Source organism: Armigeres subalbatus, chromosome 2 (genome assembly GCF_024139115.2).
Source record: "Armigeres subalbatus isolate Guangzhou_Male chromosome 2, GZ_Asu_2, whole genome shotgun sequence".
NCBI classification, from domain to species: Eukaryota; Metazoa; Arthropoda; class Insecta; order Diptera; family Culicidae; genus Armigeres; species Armigeres subalbatus.
In genome coordinates, this window is record NC_085140.1 from 280733553 (window position 1) to 280752609 (window position 19057).

Consider the following 19057-nt stretch of genomic DNA (forward strand, 5'->3'; position numbering starts at 1 on the left):
TTCATTGTCATCCCCGGAATGGGATTATCTACCACTTGAACAACCTTAATGCCGTTGAGTGAGAATGAGAATAAGTGTTGTTTATTCAACATCGATTTGCACAAATGGCAACATCCAAACGACACTTGTTGCTTGGTGACTTCTGTGTTGGCGTGGCTTGTTTGCCATAGCATCGCATCATCGTCACACCACATCTTGTTATAGAGGTACCGAGGCAACAAGCCCACATTGAGCAGATGTGTTGTATGTGGGTTCAAAGGGCAATGATGACAAAATAAATGCATTCACCGACTGTCTGTGTGATCTCTACATCAGCAGTAGCAGCAGCAGCAGCTTGACTCTCATACTTACAGTATAATCTGATTGTCCCATCGGCTTCGCCACGTGGATTCTTGGCTATGCACTTGTAGATACCGTAGTCAGATTGTTGCACCTCGCTGATGTGCAATCGCATTACCGCTTTGTATGACGGTGTTCCAGGAATGGATTCAGTCCTGATGGGGAGGAAGGTGTAAAGGGTTGAGTTATTGCTTTGAGGTAGAGTTTATTTTGTATGTGATCTTTTGATGATTCGGTAATGCAAAAAAATCATATCTCAAGCTGTGTAAATAAATGAAGAATGAAAAACCACAAGCAAAGAAACTATCAAGTTATCTATACGATTGCAAAAAAGTTGAAGATGAAACTTTACTTTTGGATTTCTTGAAAAAAATACCAATTATACAATTTTGGATAACAAGTATAATTATTTAAATAAACTTACTTGTATTTCACGGATTCGTGTATCATTTGATCATTCTCCCGCGTCCAGTAGTTGAGTGAGGTAGGGTGTGCTTCCGTAATACATTCCAGTGTAACGTTATAGCCCAAGGGTATGCCAACCAGTTGATGCGAAGTCCACAGTATCGGTGGAACTGTTTCATGGTGAAATGGAAAAAAGAAACGAAAAAACAAATACAATTGTCAACGAACTGCTATTGCGGGTGGGTGGGTGCTCTTCAATGGAAACAAACAAAAAGCATAAAATGAGCCAATACTCACAATCGACACTGACTTTGATCCTTTTGGACACACTTGGTGGAACCCCATTGGAAGCGATGCACAAGTAGGCTCCCATGTCGTGACGAGTGACCCGTTCCAACGTTAGGATCTCACCTTCCCAGTCATTCACTGCGTGCAGAAACGGAATACAAAACCAAATATTATTTTAGCGGAACGGTATGATACACTAAACTATACAAATTACCTGAGATGTTTTTAGAAACAGTTATCTTCAATGGGCCGTCGCGCTTCCACTTGATGGAGGGAGGTGGACTTCCGGTGGCATTGCATCGAAGGGTTATGTTGGCACCTTCTCTGATGATGACATCACTGGATGAAACGGAGTCGTCTATGTTGGGTGGCACTGAAATTAAAAGTAAAACGGGACCGTGAACACTCCATCCAATGGTAATGTCGCATCCCTAGTAGCACAGTTCAGATCAATTTGGTTGCAGCAACTCCAATGTGACTGGATTTGGTCGCATATGAGTCACAGTGACTGATATGTGACAAGTGTGCTACTCGGGATGCTATCTACAATTTACTGATTATGGATCGACTGTACGTTTTAATTATATTTATTGAACGGCTACTCAGTCTTGCAATTATTACAACGAGTTTTTTATTTACCCGGCAGAACCCCAAAATCGTCAGAACTCAGCCGGCTTTCCTCTGGTCAATGAAAATAATTTAGAACGGAAAAGAAATCCAACGGTAAATTTGATTCAGTTTGCCTGTTTGGCAGGACGATATGCGCTGCAAAATTAGAATCTACTCAGAACACTGCACTTAGTCTTTTGGGTATTCAGACAAACAACTTAAGGAACTTGCTTAGCTAATGAGGCATGACCAGAAAGTACGGTGAAATATTGTAGACGATGATTAATGTTGGAGGCTAACTAACCCCCCAGCTAACCTTTTTGGAATAATGCATTGTTAATGAAACGTAAAGGAGCCCGGGTTAGGGTTCCCAATTCTCAATTGTTTATGGAAATTTGGCATTATTTGTAGAAATTTTCCAATTATTTGTTGCTCATGCCCTAAGTTTTGCCTTTCTCGTATACAAAGTATACGAAAAGGCTATCGGATCACTCCAAAACCGAACTTTTGATAGAAGGCCCATAGTGTGATGTCTGTATGTGTGTGAGTATGTGTATAAAAATGTGTATAAAAATGTGAACCACACTTTTCAATACTTAGCATTATTCGCAGTATGTTGCGAATAAACGCGGATTGCGATCTAGCTGTTTCCTATTGAAAATTGGCTTGATCGGTCATTGCGTTCCAAAGTTATTAAAAAAACATGGTTTTTTGCCAATGGTCCCCGCTTGGGAAAACAATTTCAATATCTAAAAAAAATCAAAGATAACAGCAATGCATTCAAATGATCGTAAATTGATATGAATTGATGGAAAAAATAAAAACTATCCCCCTAAAGTGCTATTTCGACCTCTCTGTTGTGTTTTTCTTATTTCTTTTAATGCGCGAGAAAGGCACCACCAACGTCAGGTGGATTGATTTGGATTTTTATTAGCAATTTCCTATTTTTTATGGAAAATTTCTAATTCTTCAAGAAAATTTTATTTTGGTGCCGTTTCAACTATTGTCGCTATGTTTTCACTCAAGTTCACTTCATAACAGATTTTGCAGAGTTATATTCCCAAAGAATATTTTCCAACATCAAATTCTAACACTCGCCCGGCCGACGTTTCACACAGGACTCAAAACCGACTTTTTAAAATATTCCGAGTTAAATGAATTTATTTAAACTTTGATCTCGATTCGTGCACTAGTCACGAGTCTCGAGGTGTCTAAGGGACAAACCTGTTTCAATTGGAATGTTCGATGGTAATGATGTAATGCAAAAGTGCCGAATTCCAATAAAAGTGTTGTTGAAACTGACTTCGGTAGGATCGCTAAGGTAACCTAAAAAGCGCCGAATGCTTTTAAATATTTAGGACTAACCCCGAGCTTGGAGAAGCGCACGGCATTTATAGTCAATCTGAGCTCTGAATTCCATAATGATTTCTCAAAATGCATCAGACTAGACTTCAGACCCCACAAAGGGTTCCAAGATCCCTAAATACCGTAATAGTTCTGCCTAATTCCATATTTATCTATTCATACTATGTTTTCTAATATGAAATTTGTAAATATCCTTAATATAGAGCTTTCAAACTTCGCATTCTTTATGGATGCTCCTTAAAATTTTCTTGCGTGAAGTGCGTGGTCAACGATATCCGTGAAGACGGTAACATTTTCCTTTCAATCTCAATCTTTATAATGGCAATCTAATTTCTTTCCATTCTGTCTAAACATTGGGCTTCCATGCTTTCCCGACCAGTTAGTCTTCACGAAATTGTATCACAATTATATCAACCTGTGTTACAAATAACAAAACTTACAATAATTTTGTTATGAATTCTCTGTCAAAGAAGGAGGAAAGAAAAATTGCCTACATTTTTGGTAGATGGGAATTGGAAAAAAACGAAGGTACCACCTTCAGTATAACTTGAACCTACATTCAAAGATTAACCAGCTGGACAATGTTATGGATCATCATAATCTTTTAAATTACATAATTTTTATAGTATCCCGACCAGTAGATAGTAACAGATTTATATCAGACCTTGTTATTCTGTTACAGTAGTTTTTCATAACAGCGGTTGTTATAAAACATGTACCATTAGAAGTTAAAATACCAAAAATTGTAACAAAATCTCTTCTAGTTTTAACAAAAACATTACTAAATATGTTATTTATTGAACAAAAATATAACTCGTTGTGTTACTAAAAAGTGGTGAAAATAGCTTGTACTATAACAAATTATGTTCTTGAAAAGATTATGATTATCCATAATGTAGGAAATTAACTTTGTCCAGCTGGCTCAACTTTACCTTTACCTTCGTTTTTCCAATTCCTATCTACCAAAAATGTAGGCAATTTTTTTTTTCGGAAGAAATAAACATAACACATTATGTTATAATCATGTTATGACGATCATGAAACTTTCTTTCCTCCATCTTTGGCAGAGAATTTATAACAAAATTATTGCAAGTTTTGTTATTTGTGAAACATAAAATTGTGATAAAATTTTGTTATGACTAACAGGTCGGGATAAGCTATTTTCACAACTTTTTATGTAACACATCGAGTTATATTTTTGTTCAATTAATAACATATTTTGTAATATTTTTGTTAAAACTAGAGGAGATTTAGCTTATTTTTTTGTTATTTTAACTACTAATGGTACATGTTTTATGCCAACCGCTGTTATGAAAAACTGCTGTAACAGAATAACAAGTTCAAATATAAATCTGTTACTATCTACTGGTCGGGTTACGAAAACTTACCCCCTGGTTTGGATGCTCCCTTGGAAATTCTCCTGGAATAATTCTGTTCTCTTTTTTTCACACGCATTCAAACAGCTACTTCATTTTTTTTATTTCTAGATTTTTACCTCTCTTGTAAAAAAATTAGAACTATTTGAGAACTATCAGCCCGAGAGACCAACCCCGCTTCCGCTCTTTCTCATTAAGCCGCCTTCGATTGTAAACATTCTCGCGGATCAACACTTCCATCGGACCCCCGACCGTCCAGACCCTCAATTCATTATATAATACTTTTCCTTCCTCTTTTCCCATGTTTTCGTCCAAGTCGTGATCACTGGAAAATTTGTGTACAGGCATGTACGGCCGAGCACTTGGTGCTTCAATTATTTTAGCTTTTCTCAGCTATTTTTATTGGTTCGTGATCGACGGTGTATGGTGTAAAAGTATGCTATATCTCATGAGGTTAAAAAAAGTGAATTATTATAACGACCAAAAATTTATTCAGACTTGCCTTTGCAATTTTTCACTACAATCTACATTTTGAGATGTTATTCAGATAGGTGTTAGTACAAGAGGCTGTGCCGATACTGGCGATAAAGTTTGCATGAGCGTCTCTGATGCTTGTGTGTATCCAATACGCCTCCCTTGGGGCTTGGAATTTGGTACACTGGCAGAGGTAATGTTCTACTGAGTTAGGAACATCGCAGACTTCACAGTGTATTCGGAAGGGCCCTCCCTCAAAGTTGTGGGAGACCCTGGTGTGTGGAGCCGGGAGATGACCTGCTGATCTCTCACCTTAGGGAGGTTTGTCCAAGCAGAGGTGGTGCTTTGCGGAGTTTCGTGTTGGTAGATGATCTCCAACTGCGGCCCCAGTCTTCCCACAATACCTTTTTTATCCAGGTTTTGGTATCCCCCAGAGGAACGGATGTTGAGAATCGCTGACCTTGGTATCCAGTTCCCGCAAAACGATCGGCGGTAGTATTGCCAGGTATTCCGCAATGTCTTTGTGTTCGGGTGTTTGTTGGCAAGGGTGCTCTAGATCCAGGGGTGTTTAGGCTGTTCGCTCTGTGAAGCGGAAATTATGTTGGCAGAATCTGTCAAGATTAAAATCGGTTTTCTCGATGGGTACGTAACGGCGACGAAGACAACAGCGGGAAAAATGCTGCAAATGTCCGGGAGGCTGTCCAACCAAGACTGCCAGGTTTGTCCCTGTGACCCCGATCCCGACTCCAGTTATCACCTCTGCGGAAATTTCTAGCTATGGAGCTGTTTATTGTGGCTGTAGAGGAGTGCCAGCTCCCAAGCAGCACAAGCTGAGCAAATCTGGTTGCAGGAACCATATTGTGACTGCATCCGGTCATATATAAGCTAGTGTGATCGATGTGCAATATGTTTGCTGCTCGGGCTCCTCGCTCCATGCCAGTAGACTCGTGCCACTGGGGGAGACCGACGCCGGCCATCGTGTGCCGAATCCTGTCCTTTCGACAGAGGGACTCTATGATCTACACACGTGGTTGCGACGAATGAGGCGGCTTTGCGGCAGAGTGCCGCCGGCACACGATAGTAGAAAGTGGAGATGCCTGCCTCAGCACAGGCAGACTCGGCTGGTGTGGATGGTAGCAACCCAAAAACGGTTCTGATTAAAGGGCCGCGATAAAGTATCTACATATGAGGTTACGGTGGGATAAGCAGGTGAGTTCCAAGCCGTAGAGCAGATGTGCGTGCTGGAGTGTCACTGACGACAGCCAACAGAATATCATCGGTGTATATAAAAATGTAGATGTTTGGTTGTAGGAATCGAAACACACCGTTCATGGCGATGAAGGGAAGTGTAACAGCAGAGACAGACCTTTGAGGTAAGTCAGTTTTCTCCTCGTAGGTCATCGAAGCCTGATTTCCAATGAGTACCTGGAAGGAGGAACCTGTTAGGAAATTCCGGACAAAAGCCAGGATGTTGCCTAAAAACCCCAGTCGTTCAGCTGTTGGAGACCCAAAGGCGTCCGTGTCCTGTTGAACGCATTCGAAAATTCGAGAGACACCACTGTTTCGAGTTTTTCCCCTTGCCGGCGGTTCACCAACCTCTCGACGACCTTGGATACGCAGGAGGTCAGCGAGATTGGCCGGAATTTAAAAAAAGACAGGAACACCGTCTTCGACCCGAGGTCGTACAGACTGAACACGTAACACCTAGCATGAGACAACGGACAGGACACATAACACCCACCCTAGCAGCACACATGTTTGACATAGGTTACTGCAACTCATATGTGACCAGATTTAGTCACAATTAAGTTGCTGCAACCATTTTTGTCTAATTTGTGTTGCTCGGGCAGTGGACCAGTGGAGAATTTTCTGATCACGAAAAGTTGTCTCCTTACTGGGCGGGAATCGAACCCATACCCCATAGCACATGCGTTTAGACGATTGACGTTGCTAACCGCACGGCCACGAAGCCCACAAATTTTCGGAATTTCGGAACGTCCCGAGAGAAAACGCTGGTTTTTGGGATTGGGATAACGATACTTCGCCGCCACTCATCATTGAAAATTTGGTCAGACCAAGCCTGGTTGACCAATTCGAGAATCAGTATTTCAACTGGGAAGGGAGGTTTTTTAGCATTGGGTAATCTATACTGGGGGAACTGGGAAGTTGGAGGATCTTTCCTTTTTTTTGTTTTCTTAGTTATCTTACAGCGGTATTAGGTGTGGCCGAAAGACCAGCAACCAAAGCACTGCATCGGTAATAGTAATAGGGTAATAGAGTCGGGTTGGGCCCCTCATGGATGGTAAGAACGAGGAGAAGGGTGTTGATTCTGTTTTCGTCAACCTTCTCAATTCTTCCAGCTCCTGACGCAACTTCGCTGTACCGTAGTCGATAACATCTCCCGACAGTACACGATGCATTTCATTTATTCAGACTAAGACCGAAGTGGCCTGTGCGGTAAATAAGAGTCTTCTCCATTCGGCTCGGTCCATGGCTACCAGGATTGTAAATATTCGGCAGCACTGGATGAAGGTGATGTTTTTTTATATCATTTTTTTATTTTCTTCCTGCTTTGAAATCAACCTCACATTCCCGGAGAGGCAGAAAAGTAAACAAGAGAACTCACATCACCCACAGCGTCGCGAAGATGAAATTTACCACAGCAAAATGTACACATTCACCAAGCAAATTGAAAAAAATCAACACGCGTTTAAATGGGCCACTCACAGTCATACGGTAAGGCGCGAACTGAGCAGCATGTCAGAGCGACTTGTGAGTGGCTAAATGCGAAATTGAATAGTCGGTGTTGGAAATGATTTTTCGGCTGCACCCAGTCGCACTCAGCACGGCGGCGATGAAGGCGACAGCAGATTTTACTGAGATCCATGTTTTTCACTGCATTGACTGTGAAATATTTCTACCCTGATGGCTACACGTCGCCAGCCACGCAGTCTACGGAGGGTCCGCAAGTCATCTTCCACCTGATCGATCCACCTTGCCCGCTGCGCACCTCGCCTTCTTGTGCCCGTCGGATCGTTGTCGAGAACCATTTTCACCGGGTTACGGTCCGACATTCTGGCTACGTGCCCGGCCCATCGCAGTCGTCCGATTTTCGCGGTGTGAACGATGGATGGTTCTCCCAACAGCTGATGCAATTCGTGGTTCATTCGCCTCCTCCACGTACCGTCCGCCATCTGCACCCCACCGTAGATGGTACGCAGCACTTTCCTTTCGAAAACTCCAAGTGCGCGTTGGTCCTCCACGAGCATCGTCCAGGTCTCGTGTCCGTAGAGGACTACCGGTCTAATTAGCGTTTTGTAGATTGTCAGTTTGGTACGGCGGCGAACTCTATTCGATCGGAGCGTCTTGCGGAGTCTAAAGTACGTACGATTTCCAGCCACTATGCGTCTCCGAATTTCTCTGCTGGTGTCATTTTCGGCAGTCACCAGTGAGCCCAAGTACACAAATTCTTCTACCACCTCGATTTCGTCACCACCGATGCAAACTCGCGGTGGGTGCCTCACATTGTCTTCTCTTGAACCTCTGCCTATCATGTACTTCGTCTTCGACGTGTTGATGACTAGTCCGATCCGCTTAGCTTCCCTCTTCAGTCTGATGTAGGCTTCCTCCATCTTCTCAAAGTTACGCGCCATAATATCTATGTCGTCGGCGAAACCAAATAGCTGGACGGACTTATTGAAAATTGTACCACTCGTGTTAATCCCTGCTCTTCGTATTACCCCTTCCAAAGCGATGTTGAATAGCAAACACGAAAGACCATCACCTTGCCGTAACCCTCTGCGGGTTTCGAAGGGACTCGAGAATGCCCCTGAAACTCGAACTACGCACATCACCCGATCCATCGTCGCTTTGATCAACCGTGTCAGTTTATCCGGAAATCCGTGTTCGTGCATTAGCTGCCATAGCTGGTCCCGATCGATTGTATCATATGCGGCTTTGAAGTCGATGAATAGATGATGTGTGGGCACGTTGTATTCGCGGCATTTCTGCAGTACTTGGCAAATGGCGAACACCTGGTCCGTGGTGGAGCGTTCGCCCATAAAACCCGCCTGGTACTTCCCCACGAACTCCCTTGCAGTTGGTGCTAGTCGACGGCATAAAATTTGGGAGAGTACCTTGTAGGCGGCGTTCAGCAATGTGATTGCGCGGTAGTTGCTACAATCCAGCTTATCGCCCTTTTTGTAGATGGGACACACGACACCTTCCATCCACTCCTGCGGCAAAACTTCCTCCTCCCAAATCTTGGTAATGACCCAGTGCAGCGCTCTAGCCAGTGCCTCACCACCGTGTTTAGATAGCTCTCCTGGTAGTTGGTCAACCCCAGGGCTTTTTGTTCTTCAGCCGGCCAATCTCCTCCTGGATTTCCTGGAGATCCGGAGCCGGTAGAATTATATCCTGCGCGCGTTCTCCCAGGTCCATCACCATACCGCCATCTTCGTCTGCCACATCGCCATTCAGGTGTTCTTCGTAGTGCTGCCGCCACCTTTGGATCACCTCACGCTCGTTCGTAAGAAGGTTCCCGTTTATGTCCTTACACATACCAGGCTGTGGCACGTGGCCCTTACGTGAACGGTTTAACTTCTCATAGAACTTTCGTGTGTTATTAGCGCGGTACAGTTGCTCCGTTTCTTCACGGTCTCGATCTTCCTGCTGGCGCTTTTTCCTCCGGAAAATCGAGTTTTGTCTGTTCCGCGCCTGTTTATATCGTGCCTCGTTCGCCCTCGTGCGGTGTTGCAGCAATCTCGCCCATGCTGCATTCGTCTCTTCCACTAACTGCTCACATTCGCCGTCATATCAGTCGTTTCTCTGATCCGAGGGCACCGTGGCAAGTGCAGCGGTTGCGGTGCTTCCAATGGCGGATCGAATATCTCTCCAGCCATATTCAAGAGACGCTGCGCCTAGCTGCTCTTCCGTTGGGAGTGCCACTTCCAGCTGCTGCGTGTATCCTTGGGCTAGTCTACCATCTTGTAACCCCCCAATGTTAAGCCGCGGCGTCCGTCTTCGACGCGTGTTGTACACCGTCGAGAGTTTTGAGGGCAGGCATACTGCAACGAGGTAGTGGTCGGATTCAATATTCGCACTGCGGTAAGTGCGGACATTCGTGATGTAGGAGAAGAATTTACCGTCGATTAGAACGTGATCGATTTGGTTTTCCGTTTCCTGGTTAGGTGATCTCCATGTGGCCTTGTGGATATTTTTGCGGGGAAAGAAGGTGCTTCGGACTACCATTCCGCGGGAGGCTGCGAAGTTTATGCATCGTTGGCCGTTGTCATTCGATACGGTGTGCAGACTATCCGGTCCGATGACCGGTCTATACATCCCTCCATTCCTACCTGTGCGTTCATGTCGCCGATGACGATTTTGACGTCCCACAGTGGGCATCCATCGTATGTGTGCTCCAGCTGTGCGTAGAACGCTTCTTTCTCGTCGTCGGGTCTCCCTTCGTGTGGGCAGTGCACGTTGATGATGCTATAGTTGAAGAAACGGCCTTTTATCCTCAGCTTGCACATCCTTGCGTTGATTGGCTGCCACCCAATCACGCGTTGGCGCATCTTTCCCAGCACTATGAAGCCGGTTCCCAGCTCGTTGGTGGTGCCACAGCTTTGGTAGAAGGTAGCCGCTCGATGCCCGCTTTTCCACACTTTCTGTCCTGTCCAGCAAATCTCCTGCAGCGCCACGACGTCGAAGTTGCGGGGATGTAATTCATCGTAGATCATCCTGTCGCAACCTGCGAAACCTAGCGACTTGCAATTCCATGTTCCAAGCTTCCAATCGTGATCCTGTATTCGTCGCCTAGGTCTATGCCGATTATATCGAGTTGCATTATCTCTTATATTGTTCGTAATGATTGGTTTTCTAGGCGGCTTATTGGGCCTGCGCAAACCTCCTGTCTCGTCGGAGGGCCGTCGTGTCAGGTCTGTTTAGCGTCCCACCTAACACCAGGACTTGGGCTTGTGCGCTTTGAGCGGCACACGGTCGCTTTGGTGGGGCCTACTTGCGGATACATGCAGCTTTTTATAGAAGTTTAACAGGGCCCACTGTCAAACCCCACCACATCCTAGACAAACCCCACAACTCGCAGATGGCCTGGGGAGGGATCGTCAAGCCCTTGGATAGAGTCCCTGCTGCCCGTGAGGAGGATTTTGCCGTACAGTAAAGATCTGGTCCGTTGTCGAGCGGACGTCAACGAAGCCGGCTTGATAACTTCCCACGAACTCGTTCACTAATGGTGACAGACGACGGAAGATGATCTGGGATATCACTTTGTAGGCGGCATTAAGGATGGTGATCGCTCGAAAGTTCTCACACTCCAGCTTGTCGCCTTTCTTGTAGATGGGGCATATAACCCCTTCCTTCCACTCCTCTGGTAGCTGTTCAGTTTCCCAGATTCTGACTATCAGTTTGTGCAGGCAAGTGGCTAGCTTTTCCGGGCCCATCTTGATGAGCTCAGCTCCGATACCATCCTTACCAGCTGCTTTATTGGTCTTTAGCTGTTGGATGGCAACCATAACTTCCCTCAATGTGGGGGCTGGTTGGCTTCCATCGTCTGGTGAACTGTCGTGGTCATCTCCTCCGCTGTCTTGATCTTCACTGCCTGTACTCTCGGCGCCATTCAAATGTTCCTCGTAGTAGTGCTGCTTCCACCTTTCGATCACCCTACGTTCGTTCGTCAAGATGCTCCCATCCTTATCCCTGCACATTTCGACTCGCTGCACGTAGCCTTTGCGGGATGCGTTGAGCTTCTGATAGAACTTGCGTGTTTCTTGAGAACGGCACAGCTGTTCCATCTCCTCGCACTCCGCTTCTTCCAGGCGGCGTTTCTTCTCCTGAAAAAGGCGGGTCTGCTGTCTCCGCTTCCGTCTATAACGTTCCACGTTCTGCCGGGTACCTTGCTGCAGCGCGACCGCCTGCGCTGCGTCCTTCTCCTCCAGAATCTGTCTGCACTCTTCGTCGAACCAATCGTTCCGTTGACTTCGTTCCACATACCCGACGTTGTTCTCCGCTGCGTCGTTAATGGCTGCTTTAACTGTATTCCAGCAGTCCTCAAGAGGGGCTCCATCGAGCTCACCCTCTTCCGGCAACGCTGCCTCGAGATGCTGCGCGTATGCAGTGGCGACATCAGGTTGCTTCAGTCGCTCTAGGTCGTACTGCGGCGGTCGTCGGTACCGAACATTGTTGATGACGGATAGTTTTGGGCGCAGTTTAACCATCACCAGATAGTGGTCAGAGTCAATGTGAGCGCCACGATATGTCCTGACGTCGATAATGTCGGGGAAGTGCCGTCCATCAATCAGAACGATTTGGTCGATTTGTGATTCTGTCTGCAGTGGTGATCTCCAGGGGTACCGATACGGAAGGCTGTGTTGGAAGTAGGTGCTGCGAATGGCCACATTCTTGGAGGCGGCGAAATCAATTAGTCGTAGGCCGTTTTCGTTCGTCAGCCGGTGAGCGCTGAACTTTCCAATAGTCGGTATAAACTCCTCCTCTTGGCCAACCTGAGCGTTCAAATCTCCTATGATGATTTTGACGACGTGGTTTGGACAGCTGTCGTACTCACGTTCCAGCTGCGCGTAGAATGCATGCTTATCATCATCAGTGTTTCCGGAGTGTGGGCTATGGACGTTGATTATGCTGAGGTTGAAGAACCGGCCTTTGATCCTCAACCTGCACATTCTCTCGTTGATCGGCCACCACCCGATCACGCGCCTTTGCATATCGCCCATCACTATGAAAGCTGTTCCCAGCTCGTGTGTGTTGCCACAGCTCTGGTACGGAACGATTACCTCTAAACGTTCGCATCATTGATCCCTTCCAACAAACCTCCTGCAGCGCTACGATGCCGAATCCACGGTCCTTGAGCACATCGGCAAGTATGCGTGTGCTCCCGATGAAGTTGAGAGATTTGCAGTTCCACGAACCGAGTTTCCAATCCACTGCGACGAAAAGGGACTAGCCTTTCCGTCGCGGTGGTCTTCGCTGATGGTTCCGGTCCGTACTCTCTTGTTGATTGTTCGTTGCTTATGTTTATTTTTTAAAAGCTGGCTTGTAAGGCCTGACACCAAACCCCCTAAATTTCCGGAGGACCATTCCTCCTTATTTCCGATGGACCATGGTGCACAGTTTCATTTAGAATCCCTCGCTGGCACTCGGATGATCAGCCGCCCCTAACATGGAGAACAGACGCTGTTGTGAGCCGATCCTGACATGGAGAACAGACGCTCAATAAGATTAGCACCTCCGGAGAGGAACAAACCCCCTTCCCTGTCAGCATACGACCATAGTTCTCATCGGGGTTGGCTACCCGATCTTCCCAAAGGTTGCTCGTATCACGGCCAGCACCACGGGAAGGTAGGGATAGGAGTTGCTGGGTAAGAGGCTAAGGACCGCATACCGAGGAAAGGAACAGTGTACAGAAATGTACAGTTCAGAAGAGGGATGGAAGATATTGAATGACAGTTCGGAAAATGTATACTGACCTGGCGGAGATGAGGTTAGGTATACAAGAACCACAGAAGAAGCTTCCACCGCACTAAATACTATGGACTCTCATAAGTTTTCTGGTAACCGAATATCACTAATATGATCAAGATTTTCTAAAATGGCATCAGCTAGTTATATTTTTCAACTGTTGCGAGAAGTAAAAACCCGTGAACATCGTTACATCTAAGCTATTGAGGCAGTCTTGCATAGTCAGGGCTATTTTAAGCTAGCAGTCGATTTTTTTGTTCAAATATTTCATAAACCTGTTGTGAGGCTCACTGTTGTAAAATGTCATTGGCATTTTTTTTGCATAATTTTCACACATTTTTGTCGAACAAAACATTGCTTGTCATAAGACGAGTTTGTACAATCCCATTTAATTCTATAATAATAATTGTACCAGCAATTCATACACACACAATACAAACAAATAATTGTACATTTTAATTCTATATGTAATTTTAGTGCGATTCAACTCTGTAGCATCAGATGCTTTATTTGGAGCAACTTACGTTTGGACAAACATCGATAAAGGTACGAGGCGCGTTGAGCTTCACGCTCAACGCGTGAATTATTTGTACAAGCGCTATAGGAAAATAAAAAGTGCGTCCAGATATTGAATGACTCGAGATTAAAAGTTCTATCTGCTTAAAAATAGCAAACGTCACAAGATTTTAACCTTTCTTAATTTTATTGAAGAGTGTTTTTTTCAACTCAGTTCAACATTACGATTCTTGTCATAGACATCCTCTCCTATATAGTGATAAAATAATAAAAGTGATAAACATAAGATTTCATTCTGCTGTATATTCTTCGAATACAAATTCCCATTTTTTTCTATCGTTCAGGGGTGGTGAAGGGCTAACAAATCCTCTGCTTGCCACCTGTCATTCGTCATTATTCCAGATAAAGCATGAATTACTATTAGACACGGTATACTCAGTTACAATTGAACAAATCGCAGTTATAATGATCGTGATAGATGAAGTATGATTGCATGGTGATAACTAAATTTTCACTAACGCTAATCAATTTATCTTCCATCTGCATCACTTCCAACAACCACAGTAACTATTATCAAATTGTCATAATCACTGTATGACAATTATGTCGACTTGATGAGGTGTCGAAAATGACGAATGAATAATGACTCCCAGCTTTATCGGTTGTCACTCATGTACGGATTCATTTAGTCATGTACTGGAAACCGTTCGAATCAATCACAAGCAACAAAGTGACGAGAGGTGCCATTTTCCGGCACCAATTAAAGCTTCACAGATTCCATCCGATGAAGCCATGACTCAAAGTTGGCTCCATTCCGTCTGCAGTGTGGTTTTTCTCCCTTCGATCTGCATCACACTGCCGGCGAACGGCACTTTGCGCTGCAATGGCGTCGAACGGCGGCGGCAGCGACGACAATTCGACCAGACGCAACAAGTTATTGCCATCACACCAAATCAACCACAAAATGTGAATTATCGAACTGCCCGAATTGGTAAATATGTGCTCCAGCCATATTTGCATACCGAACCCAGTTGTTGTCACTCGCACGCCTCTCATTTTCCCTCCCAACACGCCCCACACCGCTGCCAACATCTCCCGGAAGCTACGCCAGGCGAAAGAGGAACGATCGATTCATCAATTTGCATCGTATCAATATGTAAATTAGTCAGCGTGCCAATTTTTCGGTTTTATAGCTCCGTTTTACATCTTCGGCTTGTGCTGCTGTTTGTGATAGCCTGCAGGCAACAAGCGGCGCCCAAACCACTTTTGTAATCTTCTCCCACTTTTTGGTATAGAAACCGAATATGCAACATAGGAACTTACCAACCACGTGTAGATAACCGAATTGGGTCTTGGCCGTAACCGTATTGATTTGGCACATGTAACGACCCTTGTCCTCTTCCTGCACGTTGGAGATGTGTAGAAACCATGTTTTATGTTTGTCGTGCTTGTCGTGTGTCACGCTGATCCGTGGGTTCCGGGTTATGACGTGGTTGTGCACGGTTAGGATTGCCGACTGCTCGAAGTGCATCCAGGCGACCTGTAAGAGATTAAAGAGGGGCGGATATAATGCAATGATCAGACTAAGAAGATATAGCAGCAAAGTTGGTTCGATGGCATGATAACAAAATATTGTTCTTTTTATTGGGCTGGGGCTGGGCATTCTTAATAGAATTATGAAGACTTGATCAATGAAAGTTGTGAATTCAGTTGTGAATACATTAAAAATGCATTTTCTCAGAGGTTTCTTCAAAAATTTAATATTATACACAGTAGTTACAATCGTTATAATGATAGTCGACAGTAAATTTGTATTCACGATGAAGTGGATGAAGCCACTTGGATGTTTGCATGATTGCATGTTCATATAAGTTGAAATACTAAGTTATTACGATATCTGGATGTCCCCGTGAGTGTTTTTCAGGAAAAAAGGGCCTCCCAGAGGAAACGATGGGTGGGGATTTTAAAAACTGTTCAGTAGCATATAAGCATGAAAGCATATGGAGACGCATGGTACATTTGTGGAATTATTCATCTTGTGACTAAACTTGTTATGCAAATTTCATAACATCCGTTTTAATAAATAAATTAACAATTTTTCACGCATTTGTATGGAACTTGTATTAAAGGAAACCTGAACCAAACTGCATGTTTTCTTGTTTTACATGGCGAATACTGCGATCAAGAAATCATTAGAATCATGATTTCAAACAGCAGGTTCCCGGGAGTCTTCTAAGCGATTTTCACATTTTTTCACAGTTTTCTAATTCACATCATCTAGTTTTCTGTAATTTGCTAGTTTGTTATGTTTTATGGGATTCTTTTTTCATTTTTGCAAGATCTGCTGGAGTACGGATGCTGTCATTTGGAATGTAGAAAATTTCGATTTACCAAATGCACGTTCTAGGCTCTCAAAATTGTTCTGGAATTCAGAGCAATTGGTCTACAAGGTCAACTACGCTTGGTATCCAATCTAAATATTACAAACTGAAGTAAACATTTTCTAGACATTCCAAATTGAAGTGAACATTTTCTTTAACTAGTGTAAAAAAATCTTTTAGAACTTAATGTTAAAAAATGTATTTCAATTTCATTCACAAGGAAACTAAACTTTATTCACGAAGCAATAACTCTAGGCGATAAAACTGTTGAACGATACAATTAGTTAAGATATTTACTGCCGCTAACCGCAAGTCGAGCACATCTGTATATGGGCGTCCATATACTGATGTGCTCGACTTGCGGTTAGCGGCAGTTTAGGAGTCCTTCTCGATTCCAAGCTAAATTGTGTTGATCGCTATAATTATATTTCATATACAACAAGAAAGGCTTGGGTTCATCAAACGTTTTAGTATACATTTCAATGACCCTTGTACAATAAAAACACTCTATGTGACGTATTTTCGACCCCTTCTTGAAAATTGTAGTGTTGTATGAGCCCCATATCAAGATATACATTTCAATCGTATATAGTCAGTTCACAAACTGTTTTTGTTGTTTGCTTTAAGAAAATTAATCTTAGCGTATCTTCCGTTACTATCTTATGAGTCACGGTGCATGTTAATTAAATTAAGTGGGCTCAAATAGCGAAGGAAAGTTTATAATGGTTTCTTTTATAAATGATGTTAGGGTAACCGTACCCTTAGTGGAGGTAGCACCAATAGTGCAGGTAGTAGGGTTTTAATGAGATTTTTCATAATAATGCACTTTATGATGGTTTCAGTTGTGTGTCATGATTTAGTTATCCTGTCAAATACAACTTATCCCAAGATTTCGCCCGAAAAACTATTGAAAACAATGATTTTCCTTAACAAAATTGACTTCCTTGCACCTATAGTGGTGCAACCAGAGTGTAAAATAATCGAAATTTTTTAGTGAAGTCCATTTTTCTTCATTTGTCAGTTCACTTCCGACACATTCATAGTCGGCTCTGGACAGTCAATATTCAGTTGAATATTAGTCATTGAATATTTATGCACATTTTACAAATTGATAAATTATCTGAAATCTGAACACGTTTCAAATGAGTAAAGTGATTTATCACACAGGACTGAATCCGATTTTCATCCGCGAGGCACTTTCAGCGGTAAACATCAACATAAACAATGATAATTATGTTTTTTCTGCACATAGTGAACACATTCAGTGACAGTCGAATGAATGAGTTTGTGGAGTAGTCGTCTGACTATGTCATTCTATGTTTTGAATATTCACGCGATGTTTGTCAAAATTCGGACCGAAGTTGCTTCATGAAGATGAATATTTTAAGCTCTGGGTGCAACTCTACCAATAGTGGCGATTCTCATAAGAAATCAATGGATAGCACCACTATGGAAACCAAAATAATTTTCTCCCCCACTAAAGGAACAGTGTACCCATTAGTGGTGCAAACGATACTTGGTAGTTGTTGATGTTAAATGACACCAATCTCATTTTTGTTAGCAAATTTATTAGTTTATCTATCTGCTAAGGTATTACAACTTTGAATTTATCATAATTATCAATTTTAAAAATATTTTCTCTTGTTGATCTACTAATACCTAATACTACTACCACTATTGGTACCGTTACCCTATATCGAATAGAGTTTGCTTTTCGGATATTTTAAAAAAAATTAACTTCTCTGCTCGAATGGGAGAAAAGAAATTAAAAGAAAAAATAGAAACTTGTTTTTCATAAGTAATCATAGAACGAGGAAGGGTCGTTTGACCGAAACCCATTTGGCCTAATGCCACTGGGCCGAACAAACGACTAGTAAGAAACCCATCTGACCGAATTTGGCCGAATAGCAAAATTAAGCTAGGTGGTCCAAAATATGAACCCTGTCCAAAATACAGCCGTTACCATAAATAGAATAATGTTTCGTACCCAGAGCCGTAGCGTAGAGTCCCAGCGCCCTTGACGAAACCATCGTTGGGCGCCCTTCTTTTACTAAGGGAAATTAAAAGCAAAAATTTTACATTCAGGGGCTAAATATTCATAAAATTCCTAGAAATGTTTAAAAAAAACAAACAAACGCAATTTTTTTCTTCAGAACCCCCGCCTTGCTAGACCTAGTAGATAGGTTAAGAAAGTCCAACTCTAGTTTAAGAAATAAAAACTCGTATTTAGAGCTGGGTAGATTGTTGACCGAAATCAATGGTTTGGAGAAACCGTTGGACCTATTTGGGTTAACACGTACGTCCCCAACCCCCATTTTACGACAAAATTCAAAATTCAAAACGATGCAGCTCAGCCAATTTCTAACGGATTTTCAAGCAATCTTCTGGAATCGATCACAAAATTCCTATAGTTTTAGGAACCATTTTTGTCCAATGGCCATGGTTCCGGATATATTCCAGGGAGTACTGGGGTTACCTCCCTCCCGGAAAAAATGGTCACTGGCAGATCGGCTTCGAAATCCATCGTGCGACATGTCAAACTTCATGATTTTGCAAAACAAGTACACTGGAGTACATTTCGGCGATTTTCGATCGAATTGGCCACCCTCCGGGAACTTCCAGGGCCTGGTTCCCTTGGGGAAGTGGCCAATTTTCATTCGCTTTTGGAACCCATCTTGCGACATATCAAACTTCATGATTTTGCAAAACAAGTACACTGGAGTACATTTCGGCGATTTTCGATCGAATTGGCCATCCTCCGGGTACTTCCAGGGCCTGGTTCCCTTGGGGAAGTGGCCAATTTTCATTCGCTTT

At 43.4% G+C, this 19057-nt stretch overlaps 1 protein-coding gene across 1 annotated transcript in view; it reads right to left on the reverse strand.

Moving 5' to 3' along the window:
- The window catches only part of LOC134216434 (neurotrimin-like), a 245413-nt gene that overhangs the window by 23972 nt on the left and 202384 nt on the right, over positions 1-19057 (reverse strand). The window contains exons 3-7 of the mRNA XM_062695324.1: positions 15186-15402; positions 1247-1405; positions 1042-1170; positions 764-914; positions 352-494 (exon numbers count right to left, since the gene is read on the reverse strand). Of these exons, the coding sequence (XP_062551308.1) occupies positions 352-494; positions 764-914; positions 1042-1170; positions 1247-1405; positions 15186-15402 (799 nt within the window). The remainder of the gene's footprint in view (positions 1-351; positions 495-763; positions 915-1041; positions 1171-1246; positions 1406-15185; positions 15403-19057) is intronic.